This window comes from Stenella coeruleoalba (genome assembly GCF_951394435.1).
Source record: "Stenella coeruleoalba genome assembly, chromosome: 18".
NCBI lineage: Eukaryota > Metazoa > Chordata > Mammalia > Artiodactyla > Delphinidae > Stenella > Stenella coeruleoalba.
This window is the reverse complement of record NC_137164.1, coordinates 3,546,031-3,565,274: the sequence shown is the minus strand read 5'-3', so window position 1 is coordinate 3,565,274 and position 19,244 is coordinate 3,546,031. Positions and strand designations below refer to the sequence as shown.

At 43.6% G+C, this 19,244-nt stretch overlaps 1 protein-coding gene across 1 annotated transcript in view; it reads right to left on the bottom strand.

Annotated features, from left to right (window-relative positions):
- Positions 1–19,244, bottom strand: part of ATP8A2 (ATPase phospholipid transporting 8A2) — a 438,273-nt gene that overhangs the window by 369,517 nt on the left and 49,512 nt on the right. Inside the window, exons 12-20 of the mRNA XM_079903371.1 lie at positions 18,983–19,110; positions 18,086–18,163; positions 15,703–15,791; positions 10,707–10,751; positions 8,284–8,359; positions 5,790–5,895; positions 5,368–5,450; positions 2,458–2,507; positions 1,441–1,510 (exon numbers count right to left, since the gene is read on the bottom strand). Coding sequence (XP_079759497.1) covers positions 1,441–1,510; positions 2,458–2,507; positions 5,368–5,450; positions 5,790–5,895; positions 8,284–8,359; positions 10,707–10,751; positions 15,703–15,791; positions 18,086–18,163; positions 18,983–19,110 — 725 coding nt within the window. The remainder of the gene's footprint in view (positions 1–1,440; positions 1,511–2,457; positions 2,508–5,367; positions 5,451–5,789; positions 5,896–8,283; positions 8,360–10,706; positions 10,752–15,702; positions 15,792–18,085; positions 18,164–18,982; positions 19,111–19,244) is intronic.

The following is a 19,244-nucleotide window of genomic DNA, read 5'->3' as shown; positions in this document are numbered from 1 at the left end:
CTGCACAGAACCTGGTTCAGCTGAGAACACACGGTGTGGACAGCTCATCACCTGGGGACTATTTCCATGACCCACAAGCAGGGCTGGAGGATTGCAGGCTACGGATCATGCAACAAACATGTGATAAATGGCAGTTTGGGGCCCCCCCAAATCTAAGAAATTTAGTTCGGTTTGGGGGGGAAGGTTTGTGGAGAATTAAATCCTATAACAAATTAAATGCACCCCTGCAGCATTTCCTGTTGACTCTGCTCTGTGGTTGCCCCCCTTCCTCTGTACCTCACACTGACCCCCTTCTGGCCTTGCTGTGGTTCTCAGAACACAATGGCAAATAAACAACCAAAAAGGTAAGAAAGAGTATCATATGAGAACAGGATCTAACGTAATTATCTAATCTTTCCCAATCTGATCCAATATAATCTGGACCTCGGTGAGTCCAGATCGGATGCCTTAGAATTCACACACGTTTTTACTCACTTTTTAAAAAGCTCTGTCACTGTCCTCAAATCCTTCTTCCCACAATTGGTAAAGACGAGTAAGATTTCCAACGAATCACTGATCCTAGTATAGCCTCATATTTCCCGACACAGTCTCCAAAAATGAGCTTAGTAAGTCTTTCCCTCAACACATAAGACCACAGTTTGACAGAATGTAGTTTTGTAGGTCAGGCTCATGAACAGTAGCATCTTTCCTTAAAGATTTAGATGCGATGACCAGGAGGCAGACAGGACAGAAAGCCTGACATAGGAAATGACCGGAGGGGGCAGTAATAATAGACCACAAATGGACACTACCTCAAACCCACCAGCCAGCCTCTGTAGTGAATAAAAACTAAGCCACGAATATTGAGAATAGCTGCTACAGAAAAGAATACACATCAGAGGGCTTCCCTGGTGGCGCAGTGGTTGAGAGTCCGCCTGCCGATGCAGGGGACGCGGGTTCATGCCCCGGTCCGGGAAGATCCCACATGCCGCAGAGCGGCTGGGCCCGTGAGCCATGGCCGCTGAGCCTGCGCGTCCGGAGCCTGTGCTCCGCCACGGGAGAGACCACAGCAGTGAGAGGCCCATGTACCGCAAAAAAAAAAAAAAAAAAAAAAAACACATCAGAGTCCTTAAAAGATCATAGGTTGATACAACTGACTGAATCTTCCAAAGTCACCACACGAGGATAGAAAACAGGAATCAGAATTCACACTCTAAGGATTCTGCAGGACATGGCCAGCTACTGTTTCTGAAACCAACTACCGATGAACAGCAAGCTTTCCACCGACCTCCTTGCCACGCTGGCTTGAACCCCCATCATCTTCAGGGGGCTTTTACTACTAAGTCAGCGGCAGGCTGACTGAAAGAGCCTTTCAACCCTGGGCGACCATCAAGGATGCTGAGAACAGCAGTCAGGGAAGCAGCAGGGGTCCCTGGCGTGCAGACCTCAGCCAGTACTTACAGCCCCTTTACAATAGAGTCGAAGCTGTCCTGAAGGGGTTCGCACAATTACAGACATTCTTTTTCTGTCGCTGTAGGGTAAAAACAAAAAGGGAAGAAAACTGTCATTGGTCTGTTTTCTAGGACCACATCCTGTGATTAAACACCAAACAACCCAAAAGGTGGTCTGGCTGGCCCCCAAATGGCCAAGCTCCGTCTTCCCTACCTTTGTCCTCAAAGTCAGACTTTAATTGTGTATCTCCTACTCTTTGGCATAAACCTATTCCTTTCCCTGCCGTGGAAACTCACTAGCACAGCTCTATGATAGAAGAAGAGACAGAAATGGAGAACTTGAGCGCTTTACTCTGTGTCTAATTTGCTCCTGACCATACTGTGTCCACGTACTTTTATTTCACAGCTCAAAAATGTTCAGTTACCTGCCCAGTAAGTAGCAAAATGCAAGATTCAGTATAAACCCACTCCACTCAAAAGCATCTCATCGTATCTTCTTTTGACTGAAGTGGAAAGAAATGATGAATTCCGAGGACCTCCCGATTTAGCGCAGAGGTCCCTTGGCTTCCTCCCCAGCCGCAGCCCCAAGCACATGCCCAGGCACCTCCTTCCTCAGCTTTCAAAGGGACCCGCCCTCAGTCACTGACTCATTTCTCGCCCATCTGTATATATACAGGAAGTCCCTTCCATACGAATGAGTCCCCTTCCGAGACAGCGCGTTCGTAAGTCCGACAAAGTTAGCCTAGGTACCTGACTGACACGACCCGCTATACAGTACCACACTGTAATGGGTTTATAATACTCTTCACACAAGTAATACATAAAAAACAAACAAAAGATAAAGAAAACATTTTTAATCTTACAGACACATGAGCTAACTCACTGGACGTGCGAATGCACGTTCGTGTCTTCGAAAGTTCACAGCTTGAAGTTTGTATATAGGGGACTTACTGTGTGTATATGTAGACAGGTAGACAGATAGATAGAGAGGGACAGTTTATTTCAAGTGCACAAAAGAGAAACATACCTAGAAAACTCCAGGACATTAAGGATTCCAAATGTCTCCTCCTGTCCCATCTAGAGGAAGAAAAACAGGCTTTTACCTGAAGTGCAAAGTATTAAAATCTCAAAACAACCAGCTCCCCAATCATAAACCTCTCTATCCATGCCTCTCCCCAATCCCTCCCCTCCTCTCCCTCCATCCATCCATCCCCCTGCAGACACCTTCCACCAAGTACTGTCTTCCCCGTCAGTCTGGTGGGACCATAGCTCCCCCTTCTGGTGGAAGCGTCTCCTTTTCCTCCAGCAGGAGTGGCTGTCATAGTAACTGATGACAGAGTAACTTCCAAGACATACAAATACGGGACACAAGCAACACAGGTCCATCCGAGACCTGGGGCCAGTTATGCTTCCGAATCCAGAATTTTACACATCTCGCAGAAGTACGTGCACACCGTATGCCACTACATCCCCAGGGGGCCCAGGCGCTACACCCTGTAATACAACACGTTTCCTGCAGCCAGATGCACGGCTATCCCCACCAAGTGAGATCCATAACGAACAGAAGTGGCCCCACGGGAGTTCCATTAGGCTTCCCTACCAAATGTCCACACCCCAAATTTAGGGGAAAAAGCGTGGAATTCAAAACTTTTTCAATTTTGGATTTAGAAACAAAGGCGTATAACTCTGCACCAGATTTTAGGGCAACTCATCAAATGCCTTTTCTCTTCGGGTTCTTCAAAGTTGGAACGTCAATATTCTTAATTGGGCTTCCCTGGTGGCGCAGTGGTTGGGAGTCCGCCTGCCGATGCAGGGGACGCGGGTTCATGCCCCGGTCCGGGAAGATCCCACATGCCGCGGAGCGGCTGGGCCCGTGAGCCATGGCCGCTGAGCCTGCGTGTCCGGAGCTCCGCAACGGGAGAGGCCACAGCGGTGAGAGGCCCGCGTACCGCAAAAATAAATAAATAAATAAAATTCTTAATTTTTCTCCACGAGATTCCAGATTATGTGTGCACAATTTGAAAACTTTTTAATCGAATCTGCCCTTTCCCTTGTCTCCTGGGTCTGAGAGAAATAATAACTGAAGGAACACACAGATCCCCACGTGTGTGGCTGACACACAAAGCACTGGGAAGTCACGCTGTCCCCTCCACAATGCCCCGCCCCTTCGCTTCCTAAAACACAATGAATGGGCCACTTAACCCAGCCCCCGTCAGCATTTACCCCCTTCCCTCTGCAAGCCCCAGTTCCCTTTCCCCTCAGCCTGGCCCAACTTTGCCAGGTCCCCGCCCAGAGGGTCACCGCTGCCACCCCCTCGGCACCCGTGCCGTGACCGCCGGGAGCCCACCGCCTCTGCGCCGATGTCACATCAACACCCTCACGGCCCCCACAGACCGCATGATGATAAGTAAAGCCACTTCGTTTTTTTTTTTTTTTTTAGAGTATGCACTTTTGCATCTGATTTTTTCTTAAGTCTTTATTGAATTTGTTACAATATTGCTTCTGTTTTTTTTATGTTTTGGGTTTTTTTGGCCATGAGGCATGTGGAATCTTAGCTCCCTGACCAGGGATCGAACGCGCTCCCCCTGCATTGGAGGCAAAGCCTTAACCACTGGACCACCAGGGAAGTCCCAAGCCACTTCTTGTAAGTAGTGGGTAACCACCTCGAGGACTTGTGGGTTGAGGATCCCCCAGTATTCACAGTTGAATAGGATTTTTAAAGTTACTGTTACTTATAAATCTTATCTAATCACATGGTCTACTTACTCCATCGCCCCTCCCAATCCCCATGGCTGCACTGCGGAGAAATACAGCAGCACCCACACACCTGAAACCTGGCCGTGAAGGCTAAAATCTCCTCAAACTGGAGGTGAAGACGACACCACTGGTGAGAAGCTTCCACGGAGGAAACTCTATATTGTCAGTACATTGTCCCAACTTGTAGCGACTGTACGCTTCCCTAAGCTAAATTCCCTGTGTTGGCTGAAATCAAGCACAAATAAACATCCTCTGATCTCTGTACTCTGTAAAGAAGAAACTGAAAATGCCGAGAAATGGGCGCTCTGTACACGGTACGATACTTTCTAGGTTTTGCACGTAAGGAAAAGAAAGAACAGACTGCCGCCAGGTCAGGAACAACACCGAGTTATTACACCAGATGGAAGCGAACTTCAAATGCCTTCAAGAGATCCAGGGATTTAAGGATGCAGAACGCCAAGAGCTGTAAAAACCCGCGTGTCCTCCCCAGATTGAGGGTGGGAACAGCACAGGGGCGAGCAGGCGGGGACTTGCCCGGAGACGCTCATCCACCCGGGCAGCAGTGAGCACGGCCCCTCCAACTGCCCAACACAGAGAACGCCCATCCCACCTACCACCCGTGTCCCTGCTGCCACCCCAAGGATCCCTATTTGACCTCATTCCCGATTCAAACTTTCTCTTCTCCCCAGATTTCTCCCTCTGGCTCCTTGAAAGGGAAACTCAAAAAAATCATAAAATAAACTTCTTGATTTCAGGGGGGAAAAACCCATATTAGAAAAAAAAAAAAGATCTTAAGTGCCAACTCCCTCCTCTGTCAGCCCAGGAGACCAGAGCCAGTGACCGAGGGCTTCAGGGAGACAGACGCAGACCCGCCCCCGAGGACAGGAGGCTGTGGAGCTTTTCCCAACAACTACGGGACCCAGAGCAGGCTTCCCGCATTCTTTACTGCGCGTTACTCCACATCAGTGGATGAAAGACTGCTGACAGCGCGTTTAAGAGAGATGACGCAAAAACAACACACAACACTGAGGCGACAGAACCACACGACATATTCTCACAGAGAAAAAACAAACCAAAAACTCAGCTCTCACAGGTACAGTAGATGTGCTATTTCTAACATACAGTCTTCCAAAAAGCGGGTGACCAAGAGCGTCCGGCGGTGCCCTGGGGTGTCACTTACGGCCTCTATGATGACAGAGTAGGGCGTTCTGGCTGTGAAGACAAAGCCCAGCTTTCGAGCCCCTTTCACCAAAGCAGCTTCATCTGTCAATAAAGAATTGATGAGGCATTGACCAGTCTCTGGGAATGACAGGATTCTGTTTAGCACGTGTTATCTTTCACGTGAACGAGATCCACACCAGCGACAGAGGCCTGGCCTTTCGTGCAGTAAAGACCAAGGATCTAGAAGGTGCTCACTTACTCTCCCCCAACCAGGACCCTGAAAGGAGCGCTTCCATCAGAGGAGAAGCCATGGACCTGGAACTAGTCTCCCCCGGGCACTCTGCAGCCACGCAGTGGGGGCTTTGCGGGGCCACATCACCTCCCAACACCCAGGTCCCCAGAGAGGGGGGCAGCAGGGCACACCCAGTCAAGAGGCCTCACCTGGGGAGGAGGCCTGGTAGATGATGTTATCTCTGTCCTTCTCGGGGACCACGGTGTGGCACACGGCCAGGAGGGTGAGGAACTCCTGGATGCAGGGGGCTGTGGGCTGCAAACGGGAGCCGAGGTCACCCGACTGTCGGGACACCACTGACGTACACCAGAGTCAGGTTCAAGGCACCCTCCCGCTTAGAACCCCGGACGCCTTCCTGCTCCCGTGAGAACAGAGGTCGGGAGCCCCAGCGTGGACCCCAGGTGCCCCAGGACCCGCTCGCCATCTGGTCCATCTCCTGCCACTCGCCACCCCCCAACCCTGAACCCTCCACCAGCCACTCTGTCTACAGCTCTTCACGCTGAGCTCGACCCTTCCCGCTGGCCCATGGCCGTCCTCCACCTGCTGTCAGCCAGTCCCTCCCTTCGCGCATCCTCGGGGCTTCCGTTCACCAGCTGCTTCATCGAGGAGCCTGTTAACACCCCGTCTTGGAATGCGGTCTCTTCCCCTACTACCTGGCAAGGTGTCTGATGTCAACTAGGCCCTTAAACTGTCTGCTAAGTGAATGGGTCTCTTATTTGATCAGTTTGCTGTTTCACAGTCTAAACTGTTTGGTGCTGTTCCTAAGATCCCGTGGGACTAGCTCTTCTCACCTCCTCTGCTGCTTTCGCACCTAGTGATCTATGGCAGGAAAACAAACTTCGGGAAACTAGACTCAGAGCCATCTGCAAGCCTGTCTGTCACCCTGCACTCTCTCCTTGCCCCTCCACCATCCCAACGCAAACAGACCATTTCAGTCACCCACCCGCATTACTACCCTCAACCTAAATACTATTTGAGCATGCTCGAGTCCTCTTTCAGAAAGCAAGGCCTCACGGGGTGCTTGTTTCTTTGACAACCTTAATGAAAACTACTCTTCTCCAGAGACGGTTCTTCTGAGGTGTTGTTCCTTCCTCTGTTTGCTCTACCCTAGTAGCTGTGTCTACCTCTAAGATCAAATACAGGAAAGGACAGTATCAGTGTCTGTGACCATGACACAGAGCACGGCCTTCAGCAGCATCCTCTGTGAGGTCTGGGACCACTTTGTCAGAATCACCAGGGCTGAGGCCCTGCATCCCAGCCCGGGAGCATGGGTGCCTTCCACACTCCCATCTCAGAACCACTGCTGGGAAAGTTTTAGCATCAACAAATACGGACTAACTGAAATAGAGAAAAGGAGGCTTCCTCACTGAAAATTCAGAGAAAGTTTTAAGTCTATCTATCTCTTCACAAAAGTTGGGAAAGATAAAGTTTTCATGTTGCTTGAGTTTACCTAATTTTAAAACTAAAATGTTTTTCAGAAAAGAGTCATATTAGGTCTAATTTATACAGGTTAAACTGGTTGTGAAATGCTCTGATCATTGAATACTTTTCTAAGTCGGCGTTTTTCAGAATAGCCTTTAGAACAAAAATGAATTCAGATGAACCGGCAATAAATCCTGGTCTGTTACAATAGTTCAGAATGTGACATCACAGTTAAGAAGTGAGCAGACCAAGGTCCTGACTCTCATTTCTACATCTGTTTGCCAGGTGACTCTTGGCCAAGTCAATCTTTCTATGCAACTTCCCATCACCTCTCTGGGGTGACTCGGGTGCTAAAGGAAATAGACTTCAAATGCCTAGCACATAGTAGGATGCTGTAAATGCTACGTGTTGCTATATCTTACTTTTGTTTCCTAAATGATCCTAGCCAAAGGATACTGTAATTACTTTTCAAAATACATGACGTCTTATATTCACAACTACGAAGAACTGGTATTGCAGAAACCTTACAAAGCAAAAGAAATCTGAAATGTTAGAGGATTCGATGGTGAGACTCATCTTGATCGTGATGTGCTACTTTATAACTTCACTACGTATTTAATTTGGCTTTAAGTTCTGCGAAGTGTTCACCACAAATTGATCACATCCCTAAAGCACTAACACTATAGAAGCGAGGTCCCATCTCTTCCCCAGACTCCAAAATGGTAACTTTCAAGACATGACACACGTACATAAAGGAAACTGCATCACAAGTTATTTAAAGTCCTAGAAGCGTGTATATGTTAACCCCAATCTCCTATCACTTTGCCCCGTGTTTCCTCTTTGGTAACCATAAATTTGATTTTGAGATCTGTGCGTCTGCTTCTGTTTTGTAAATAAGTTCATGTGTATCGTTTATTAGATTCCACATATAAGTGGCACACGATATGTCTTTCTTTGTCTGACTTACTTCACTTAGTATGACAATCTCTACACACTACTATATATAAAAAAGATAACTAATAAGGACCAACTGTATAGCACAGGGAACTCATTACTCTGTAATAACCTACATGGGAAAAGAATCTGAAAAAGAGTGGGTCTACGTATATGTGTAACGGATACACTTTGCTGTACATCTGAAACTAACATATTGTAAATCCAGTATTCTCCAATAAACATATAAAAATAAAATAAAGTTCTAGAAGCAAATGGCAGCCTTACATGATGATCCTCAATGTTCTTCAGGAGTCTGGGGTCATCAAAGTCACATGAGTCACTAGGCGGAGGAGGTATCCGGCTGAAGAGAGAACAGAAGATACTTACTCAGCTCAAAAGTTCCTTCAAGATAACTCACACCTAGTAAGAGTCCGTCTTCAGGAAGAACCACACCTAAAAAGCGTCTAACTTTGTATTAAACTTTTCAAGATTTGAAATACTCGCTATGATTTCAAACCTCAAGGCAGTAAATCTTTAACCCGACTATAAACAAAATGCAGATGGTCCCTGACTTACGATGTTTCGACTTAACAATTCTTCAACTTTATGATGGTGCGAAACTGATATGCATTCAGTAGAAACCGTACTTCGAACTTTGAATGCTCATCTTTCTCCAGGCTGGCGACACGTGGGACAACGCTCTCTCGTGATGCCGGGCGACACGCGCAGCCCCAGTCAGCCCCACCATCACGAGGGAGAACGACCCATAGACGTACAACCACGCTGGACCCAGACAGCCACTCTGCTTTTCATTTGCAGGACAGTAGTCCATAAATTACATAAGCTATTCAATGCCTTACTATGAAATGGGCTGATACTGCCCAACGGTGGGCTAACGTTAAGTGTTCTGAGCACGCTGTACGTAGGCTGTCCCAAGCTGTGATGTTTGGTAGCTTTGGGGTATTAAATGCACTTTTGAATTCTGATCTTTTCAACTTACGACGGGCTCGTCAGGACATAACTCCATTGTAAATGGAGGAGGATCTGTAGTTACAAGGAGAAGAGATGCAAGGATGAACGCCATGGCTGTACCATTTCTGTTGGCCCCTGCATCTACCAGGGAGAACTCCCCAGCGTGCTTGCTCCAAGCACGTAAAACGGGAGGAATTGTGGCAAATGTCTCCATGCAGCCACTCGTGGCCAGAGCTTGTATGTGAAAGAGAAAAAGGGGGCAAATAATTACAAAAAAGGAAACGTGACGCGATGGCTCCGCGCCGTCACACTGACGAGACGCGAAGGGCTGAGTACGCTCCCTTCTTCCTGAAACCCCGTCTTCAGGACAAAGACAAGGGAAGACAAGATGACAGCAGAGCTGATGTCAAGCGGAATGCTGAAGAGATATCAGAGTTTAGGGCAGCAGAGAAAACAGAAACCAACAGCTTGCAAGGGGAAGCACCTAAAATGCAAGCTGCTGACCCCAGCAGGACCCTGGTGGAAGCTGAGGACGTGGCAGCACGAGGTACCTGTGAGACAAAGGGAAGGTGGAAAACAGGACAGGCTCCAAGTCCACCTGACCAAGACTGAGTCTGTGAGAAACCTCCCTCGTCCCAGGCAGCCAGGCACCTGAACCCTCTGCCCCCGGAATGAAATGAAGGTCTATCCTCCAGAGAGCCTAAACCAGAGGAGCCCTGGACCCAGAAACACTGAGCGCACAGGTGGACAGGACACAGCATCCTCCCTAAACCGGAGTTTTAAGTGAAACACTGTATACATTGAAAGCTATGATCAACAACCCTCTGCCTCCATGCAGTTCCCATAACACCTTCAGCCAGATTTACAGCGCTTGGCAGGAAACTGGAGAGGTCCTCTTGCAAGAAGATGACTGATCGGCTCAAAAGAAAGACACACAGATGCTAACATCAGAGATCCTCTAATAAAACAGTCCTGGCTGTCCCCCCTACATACATGGCCCCAGCAATCAGCTTTCTTGGTGTAAAAATCTTAAAACGTTAGCAGAGAACACCACTAGTCTTAAAGGAAATGCAAATCAAAACCACAATTCACAGCCATTGGGATGGCTACTATATACATGAAAGACAAACAGAAATTAACAAGTGTTATGAGGACGTGGGAAAACTGTGCATTACCAGCAGGAATGTAAAATGGTAGAACTGCTATGAAAAATAGTTTGGTGGTTCCTCAAACAGTTAAACATGGAATTACCACATGAGCCAGCAATTCCACTTTCAGGCATAATCCCAAAATATGTAAGAGCAGAAACTCAGATACCTGTACATCAATGTTCATAGAAGCATTATTCACAATAGCCAAAAGACGGAAATAACCCAAGTGCCCATCAACAGATGAATAAACAAAATGTGGTATATACATATATGGAATATTACTCAGCCTTTAAAATAAATGAAATTCTGATACATGCTACAACATGTATGGTACAACCTTGAAGACATTACACTAAGAAGTGGAAAGTGAGTGGATATATCAGACCGATAGCTGGATATTTTCGTTAAAGCCTTGTAGTACCACAGGGCTTTTAAAACCACATTCATGTTTCAATTTTATTCTGGTTCTCTCTTGAAATAACACATGCAACTTTTATTTTCAAAATATTCAAGTCAGAAGTGCCAATATAAATTGTTCCCAAGTCTTTCCCACTAAAGTGTCAAGAACTGCTAAAGTCTACTTACCAGAAATCATCTGATGATGGCTCCCTTGCCAATTCTGGAAAATGACTGACAGAGAGAGAGAAACAGAATGGTTACAAAACTGTGATCAAAAACACAGATATTCCCACAAAGAACAAGCTCCAGCATAGATCATACGTTAGGCCCCGAACAAGTCTTAGTAAATTCAAGAAGACTGAAATACCAAGCTTCTTTTCCTACCACAAGGGTATGAAACTGGAACTCAATCACCAAAAAATGGAAGACTCACAAATATGTGTAGACTGGACAACATGTGACTGAGCAACCAATGGATCCATGAAGAAATCAAACATGTAATCAAAAACTACCTAGAGACACATGAAAATGGAAATACAACATACCAAAACTTACAGGATGCAGCAAAAGCAGTTCTGAGAAGTCCATAGCAATAAATGCCTACCTCAAGAAACAAAAAAAAATCTCAAATAAACAACGTAACATTATACCTAAAAGAACTAGAAAAGAACAAATGAAACTCAAAGTTAGAAGGAAGGAAATAAAGATTAAAGCAGAATAAATGAAACAGAGACTCAAAAGTCAATAGAAAAAAAAAAAAACTGAAACTAAAAGCTGGTTCTTCAAAAGATAAAGTTAAGAACACTTGGGACTTTCCTAGTGGCTCCGTGGATAAGAATCCGCCTGCCAATGCAGGGGACACAGGTTCGAGCCCTGGTCCAGGAAGATCCCACATGCCGCGGAGCAACTAAGCCCGTGTGCCACAACTGCTGAGCCTGCTCTCTAGAGCCCACAAGGCCTAGAGTCCGAGCTCCACAATGGGAGAAGCCACAGCAATGAGAAGCCTGCGCACTGCAACGAAGAGTAGCCCCCGCTCACCACAACTAGAGAAAGCCCACGTGCAGCAACGAAGACCCAATGCAGCCAAAAATAAATAAATAAATTTATAGATAAAAAAGAAAAGTTAAGAAACCTTTAGCTAGACTCACCAAGAACAAAAGAGGACTCAATCAGAAATGAAAGAGAAGACATTACAACTGACATCACAGAAATAATAGGATCATAAGAGACTACTATGAACAATTATATGCCAACAAGTTTGACAGCCTAGAAGAAACAAATTCCTAACGATATACAACCTACCTATCTTCTGAATCATGAAGAAACAGAAAACCTGAACATACTGATTACTAGTAAAGGATTGAATCAGTAATCAAAAACCTCCCAACAAAAGTCTGGGACCAGAAGCCTTCACTAGCGAATTCTACCAAACATTCAAAGAAGAATTAATACCATTTTCAACCTCTTCCAAAAAATAGAAGAGTGGGGAACACTTCCAATTCATTTTACAAGGCCAGCACTGCCCCGATACCAGAAAGACCACCATAAGAAAAGAAAACTACAGGTCAATATCCCTGAAGAACATAGACACAAAAATCCTCAGCAAGATATGAGCAAACCAAATTCAACAATACACTGAAAGGATCATCACACACAATGATCAAGTGGGATTTATTCCAGGGTTGCAAGATTGATTTCATATCTGCAAATCAGTATGACAACACCACATTAACTAAATGAAGGATAAAATCATATAATCACCTCAACAGATGCAGAAAAACCATCTGATAAAATTCAACATTCATATATGATAAAAAAAACACTCAACAAAATAGGTACAGAGGGAATGTACCCCAATATAAGAAAGACCATATATGACAAGCCCACAGTTAACATCATACTCAACAGTGAAAAACTGAAAGATTTTCCTCTAAGATCAGGAACAAGACAAAGATGCCCACTCTCATATTCTTTTTTCAACATAGTATTAGAAGTCCTAGCCAGAGCAATTAGGCAAGAAAAAGAAGTAAAAGGCATCTAAATAGGAAAGAAGAAGTAAAACTGTCACTATTTGCAGATGACATGATATTATATATAGAAAATCCTAAAAGATTCCACCAACAATCTGTTAGAACTAACCAAATTCAGTAAAGTTGCAGGATACAAAATCAATATACAAAAATCTGTTGCATTTCTATATATTAATAAAGAATTAACAGAGAGAATTTTTTTTAAAAAACCCCATTTACGGGGCTTCCCTGGGGGAGCAGTGGTTAAGGATCTGCTTGCCAATGCAAGGGACACGGGTTCGAACCCTGGTCCGGGAAGATCCCACATGCCGCGGAGCAACTAAGCCCGTGTGCCACAACTACTGAGCCTGCGCTCTAGAGCCTGCGAGCCACAACTACTGAAGCCTGTGCGCCTAGAGCCTGTGCTCCTCAACAAGAGAAGCCACTGCAATGAGAAGCCCACGCACTGCAACTAAGAGTAGCCACCTCTCTCTGCAAGTAGAGAAAGCCAGCATGTAGCAACGAAGACCCAATGCAGCCAAAAATAAAAATAATTTTTTTTTAAAAATCCCATTTACAACTGCATCAAAAAAATAAAATACCTAGGAATAAATTCAACCAAGGAGATTAAAGATCTATACACTGAAAACGGTAATACGTTAAGAAGTTTTAAAAGACACAAGTAAATGGAAAGATATTCCATGCTCATGGATTGTAAGAATTAATAATGCTAAAACGTCCATACTACCCAAAGCAATCTACAGACTCAATGCAATCCCTATCAAAATTCCAGTGGCACTTTTCACAGAAACAGAATAAAAAATCCTAAAATTTATCCAGACCCACAAAAGAGGCTGATTTGCCAAAACAATCTTGAGAAATAAGAACATAGCTGGATGCATCACGTGCCCTAATTTAAAACTATATTACAGAGCTATAGTAGTCCAAACAGTATGGTACTGGAATAACAACAGATACATAGATCTATGGAATAGAACAGCGAGCCCAGAAACAAACCCATGCATATATGATCAATTAATTTATGACAAAGGAGCCAAGAATATACAATGGGAAAGGACAGTCTCTTCAATAAATGCTGTTGGGAAAACTGGACAACCACATGCAAAAGAATGAAACTGTACTATTATCTTACAACATACACAAAAACTAACTCAAAATGGATTAAAGACTTGAATGTAAGAGCTGAAACCGTCAAACTCCTAGAAGAATACATAGGTGATAAGCTCCTTGATATTGGTCTTGGCGATGAGTTTTTGGATCTGACACCAAAAGCGAAGTAAAAATAAAGAAGTGGGACCACATCAAACTAAAAAGCTTCTGCACAGCACAGGAAACCATCAACAAAATGAAAAGGCAACCCACCAAACAGGAGAAAATATTTGCTCCCATCCTAAATTAGAAATTATAAAGCTGATAAGGGGTTAATATCTAAAATACATAAAGAACTCATACAACTCAATAGCAAAAAAAAATCCAATTTAAAAATGGGCAGAAGTTCTGAATAGACATTTTTCCAAAGAACATATACAGCAGGCCAACAGGTATGCAAAAAGATGCTCAACATCACTGATCATCAGGGAAATTCAAATCAAAACCTCACATCTGTTAGAATAGCTATTACCAAAAAAAAAACAAGAAATAAATGTTGACAAGGATGTGGAGAAAAGAGAACCCTTGTGCACTGTTGGTGGGAATGTAAATTGGTACAACCACTATGGAAAACAGTATGGCGGTTCCTCAAAAATTAAAAATAGAACTTTCATATGACCCACCAATTCTACTTCTGGGTATATATCTGAAAAAAACAAAAACAGTATCTCTAAAAGATATCTATGCACCCCCATGTCCATTGCAGCATTATTTACAATAGCCAAGACATGGGAACAACCTGAGTGTCCATCGATGAGTGAATGAATAAAGAAAATGGTATATATGCAATGGAATACTATTCAGCCATAAAAAAGAATGAAACCTTGCCATTTTCAACAACATGGATGGACCCTGAGGGCATTATGCTAAGGAAATAAATCAGACAGAGAAAGACAAATACTGTATGATTTCACTTACACGTAGAATCTAAAAACAACAACAACCAAGCTCAAAGATAAAGAAAACAGGTTGGTAATTGCCAGATGCAGGGATGGGGGTGGGTGAAATGGGTGAAGGGGGTCAAAAGGTACAAACTTCCAGATATAAAATAAATAAGGCATGAGGATGTAACATACAGCATGGTGACTATAGTTAATAATGTTCTATTACAGGGACTTCCCTGGTGGCACAGTGGTTAAGAATCCACCTGCCAACACAGGGGTCATGGGTTCGAGCCCTGGTCCGAGAAGATCCCACATGCTGTGGAGCAACTAAGCCCATGTGCCACAACTACTGAGCCTGCACTCTAGAGCCCACGAGCCACAACTACTGAGCCCGTGAGCCACCACTACTGAAGCCCTTTGCCGAGAGCCCGTGCTCTGCAACAAGAGAAGCCACCGCAACGAGAAGCCCGTGCACTGCCACGAAGAGTCACCCCCGCTCGCCGCAACTAGAGAAAGCCTGCGCACAGCAGCGAAGACCCAACGCAGCCAAAAATAAATAAGTACATACATTTATAATTTTTTTAAAAAAACTGTTAAAAAAATTTTTTAAATGCTCTATTGCAAACTTGAAAATTGCCAGGAGGGTAAATCTTACAAATTCCATCACAAGAAAAAAAGAATTTCTAATTATGTATGCTGACAAGTTAACTAGATTTACTGTGGTGATTGTTTTGCAATATACACAAATATCAAATCATTATGTTGTACACCTAAAACTAATATAACTTTACATGTCCATTATACCTCAATTTAAAAAAAAATGGCATTCAGATCGAAACATGAGTAAGAAATGTATAATTAGATTAGAAATATAAATTTATAGATTCCTTGAGATTTCTCACTAGGTTAGTATTTGCAGGAATAAACCATGTTTTAACTGGTCTAAATTGGGACCCATTCAGTTTTAAACACCGTCAGCAGTAATTACACATCTACATCCCTTATAAATGTCCTTTCAAAGTATCAGAAAGTCAAGGTATTTGACTAAGCAGCTAAAAATAAACTTATTTTGTTGGAAGAATACAAATAAAATTTTCAGAAAGTGATCGAGACACTCACCCATAGGTTACCCCAGCAATGCTACACTTCTTGAAGTTCATGATATTGCATGTAAGAGTTCCAGTTTTGTCAGAAAACAGGTATTTTACCTAAATCAGAGAAAAGGAAAAAACATACACCAAGAACGTAAGAGACCAACAAATGAAGTCTTTTCTTCTGTGTTTTTCAAAATCTGTATTAGTTTTCAAAGGTAAGTTCCCTTAAGCGAGCAAAATATATTTTATAATTATATATATGTTATATGTAATAATTATGTATTATTAAAAAATTAATAGACTTTAATGCTTAGGCCACTTAAAAACCATTTCAACAACCAATTCTAGAGTCCAATTGTGTGGAAATGTACAAAGGAGGCTTCAGTAACAGCTCTGGATCCATTTCAGATCCGTAAGAACCAAGTCCTGCCACTAGGCATCTCAATGACACTTATACAGAATTCGTTCTTGTGTCCAATATGTCAAGACAACAAGCTCAGACTCTGGCAACCACAATATATTTCTTTCTCAGAATCCATCCCCTAGTTGGGCTAAGAAGACCTATCCTGAAACAGCACGGAACAAACACGAAGCCTCTCGATCACGATCACAGTGAGGTTACGTGAAGGCAGCTTGGAACTGCTACAGATTATATAACTTTCCAAGGCACGAAGTTTTACACACATAACACACTAAGCTCTCGATACACAAAGGTGAAAAGAGAAATTCCTGTGGAGGTTAATAAGCAAACCATTTTGACATGATTAACTGCAAAAGAGATGAACCCAAATGTACGTGTGCTGTGTGAGTTTTGTCCCCCCGGGGGGATGCTGTGAGAGGGAGGGGGAGAAAGGACTCAGGACCACAAAGGAAGAGAGTCCAGGTCAGCCTCTGGATACTAACCAGCCCTGTGGGCTCAGGAAAAGTCACCTCACCCTACTTGGACTCAATTTCCATGTCTATGAAATAAAAGTTTGGGCCAGAAGATAAGTAACATCATTCTACGTGTAACTTTCTGGGAAATTACATCATGGATGGGTGAGAGGGAGGAATCAACAGAATTGTCTCCAGGAAAGATTCCAGTTTCTCAGGGATTTTCTAAAGAGGGGTCATGATTGCGGCAGGATGTGAGGGAGACTCCAGTGATCCCCGAGACCTGTTCTGGGGAAGCCACATTGCCCCACTTTGTAGAAGAGGGATTAATACCATGAAGTGTGTACTGTACTTTTTCTTACTGATACAATATAAGCAAATACACTGAGAATTATTTTTAAAGCAATTCAAGGCCCTTTAAGTAAAGAAAGATTATTAATGATCCTAAAGAAGTCAAATAGTACCTAGAAATATGAAATCAGTACACTGTGGATAATGAATGCTTTAACTATAAATAGTAAGTTTTTATATAAGTTTTCTATGCAGCAAGTCTAGGGGTACAAAAAGCTCAGTGGGATCAGCCTTCCAATAAGCAGTATTTCTTTCTGCCTCTTTCTTAAAAAATTTAAAGATGATATGAAAATATTTAAAAATGACATTTTATAATAAGGAATTATTAGCATTTTCTATCCTTGTGTCTATTGAACACTAAGGTATCCTTTAAGTCCCAACTCAAAATTAACTCCCCCATGAAAGCTTTCCCTATTCCCAATTAGGATGAACTATTTCATCCTGGGTGCTTGAGTATGTTGAATCGTTCAATCATCCAGGTCCAGTTCAACGGCAACTGAGAACAGAGTTATTAACTTTCCTGGAAGTCTGGAGAAGGCTTCAAACAGGAGGTAAATTTCATCTGATACATATATATACCGCACTCACCTCCCGGGGTTGTTGGGAGGTTCACATAAGATTTATAAAATGAAATTATGATCTGTAATTGCAATGCATTCAAAAGAGGTATTCCTTGCAGTGATTTCAACAGAAGATGAAGACACAATGCATCAGTAAAGGCAGCAGGGGTTTAAGGGTGATGGTGGGAAAGAAACCGGTTCCCTGAAATGTTCCAGAGATAAAACCTGGAACACGTGAGAGACTGTACGGATTTATGCCCTTCAAATCAGCCCCCACATATTCTGTACGATTACCCAATATCCGAGGATCTTAACCATTATTTTCCCTTTACTTGCCCCTGATTAACAATTTTAAGAGTCCAAAGTAATGTTGCACTGTATTTTTTTGCACTAAATTTGTCGCAGGAATCTTCCAGCTGATAAGATATACCCATGCCTCAAAAAGTAAGTCAAAATCAATTAACATTTGTATTTAATAGTACCTCCAAGTACTACAGAGCTCTTATAGACATCAAAACCACCTTTATGGAGAACTATTTTTACAAAATCTCTCCGTGGTTCTTCCAACACTTGTCTGCCACCGTGTTCATACACCGTTCTCAAAGTCCCCAAAGAGGCTCTCACCTGCCCAAGCTCTTCATTAAGGTTTGATGTCCTGGCCATGGCAGGAGTGTCATTTCCTAGATAATACATATCTGTGTCCTGAAAGAGAGAAGCGGGGCACTTCAGAAATTATCTACCACCGATTCCTCATTTCCATTAAGAAGAAACTAAAAACATACAACTCAATATAAATGTTAGTTTTTCATGTGGGGGTGAACATACAGTGTCTATTAGTGTAGAGAAACACTGAGATACAGAGGAAAGCATGGTATTTATTTATATCTAGATGATTTGGCTTCAAGGTGATCATCTCCTGACCTAGACTAACTCACACTTCTGAGTTTAGCGAACACCTCATTCACAGGATTGTTGTGAAGCTCAAATAAAAAACACACATCAAAGTGTCTGGTCTCCAAATACTGGCTGCTGAGGTCGGGTGCTCAATGGCCATGGCAGTTCCTTGAAAATTCTACCTCGACTCTTGCAACAGAATCCAAATTACTGTCACCATGAATTTTGACAGATAGGGGACACGTAAGTAGACACACTTAAGAGGACGTTACTTCAGCACTAGGGAGAATTTAAAGCATGAACAGCTGCAGCGACTTCAGCCCCCCTCCCCAGAAGACAGGCACCTGCTACACACTCTGCTCCATTTCTCCACTGATTCCCCTCAGAGCCCCTGCCCTGCCCATTTCACAGCCCAAGAAGACATTAGGTGACTAGTCACAGATACCACTGGCTCAGGGACACCCTTGCCCATTCTCCAGGCAGTTCAACTCCCAGACTGAATCGTAATTAACGACATTCTTCCTTTTCTGGGAGCTGAATTCCATCACTGAGGCTCCAGGAGGGTATTAGGAAATGGCAGCTGACACGTGCCCAGCACCTCAGCTTCCAGCCAGGTGTGACACTCACCCAGTTTATGAAGAGGGCTTGTGTGTACTTCACAACCTCGAGGGTCACCAGTAGACTGATGGGAATCAGATTGTTGTACAAGATGATGAAGGTCAACAGGTTATATCCAAAATTGTCTGAGCTCGTGTCTGTGGAAGAAAACCAGAATATCTGCAGAGCTTAGTCTCTGCTCAGTTTCCTTGTACTTTACGATGCTGGAATTTTTCTGAAAGATGTTCACAGAAAAGTTTATTGGCTTAAGTATACATTTAGAGATTCAAGT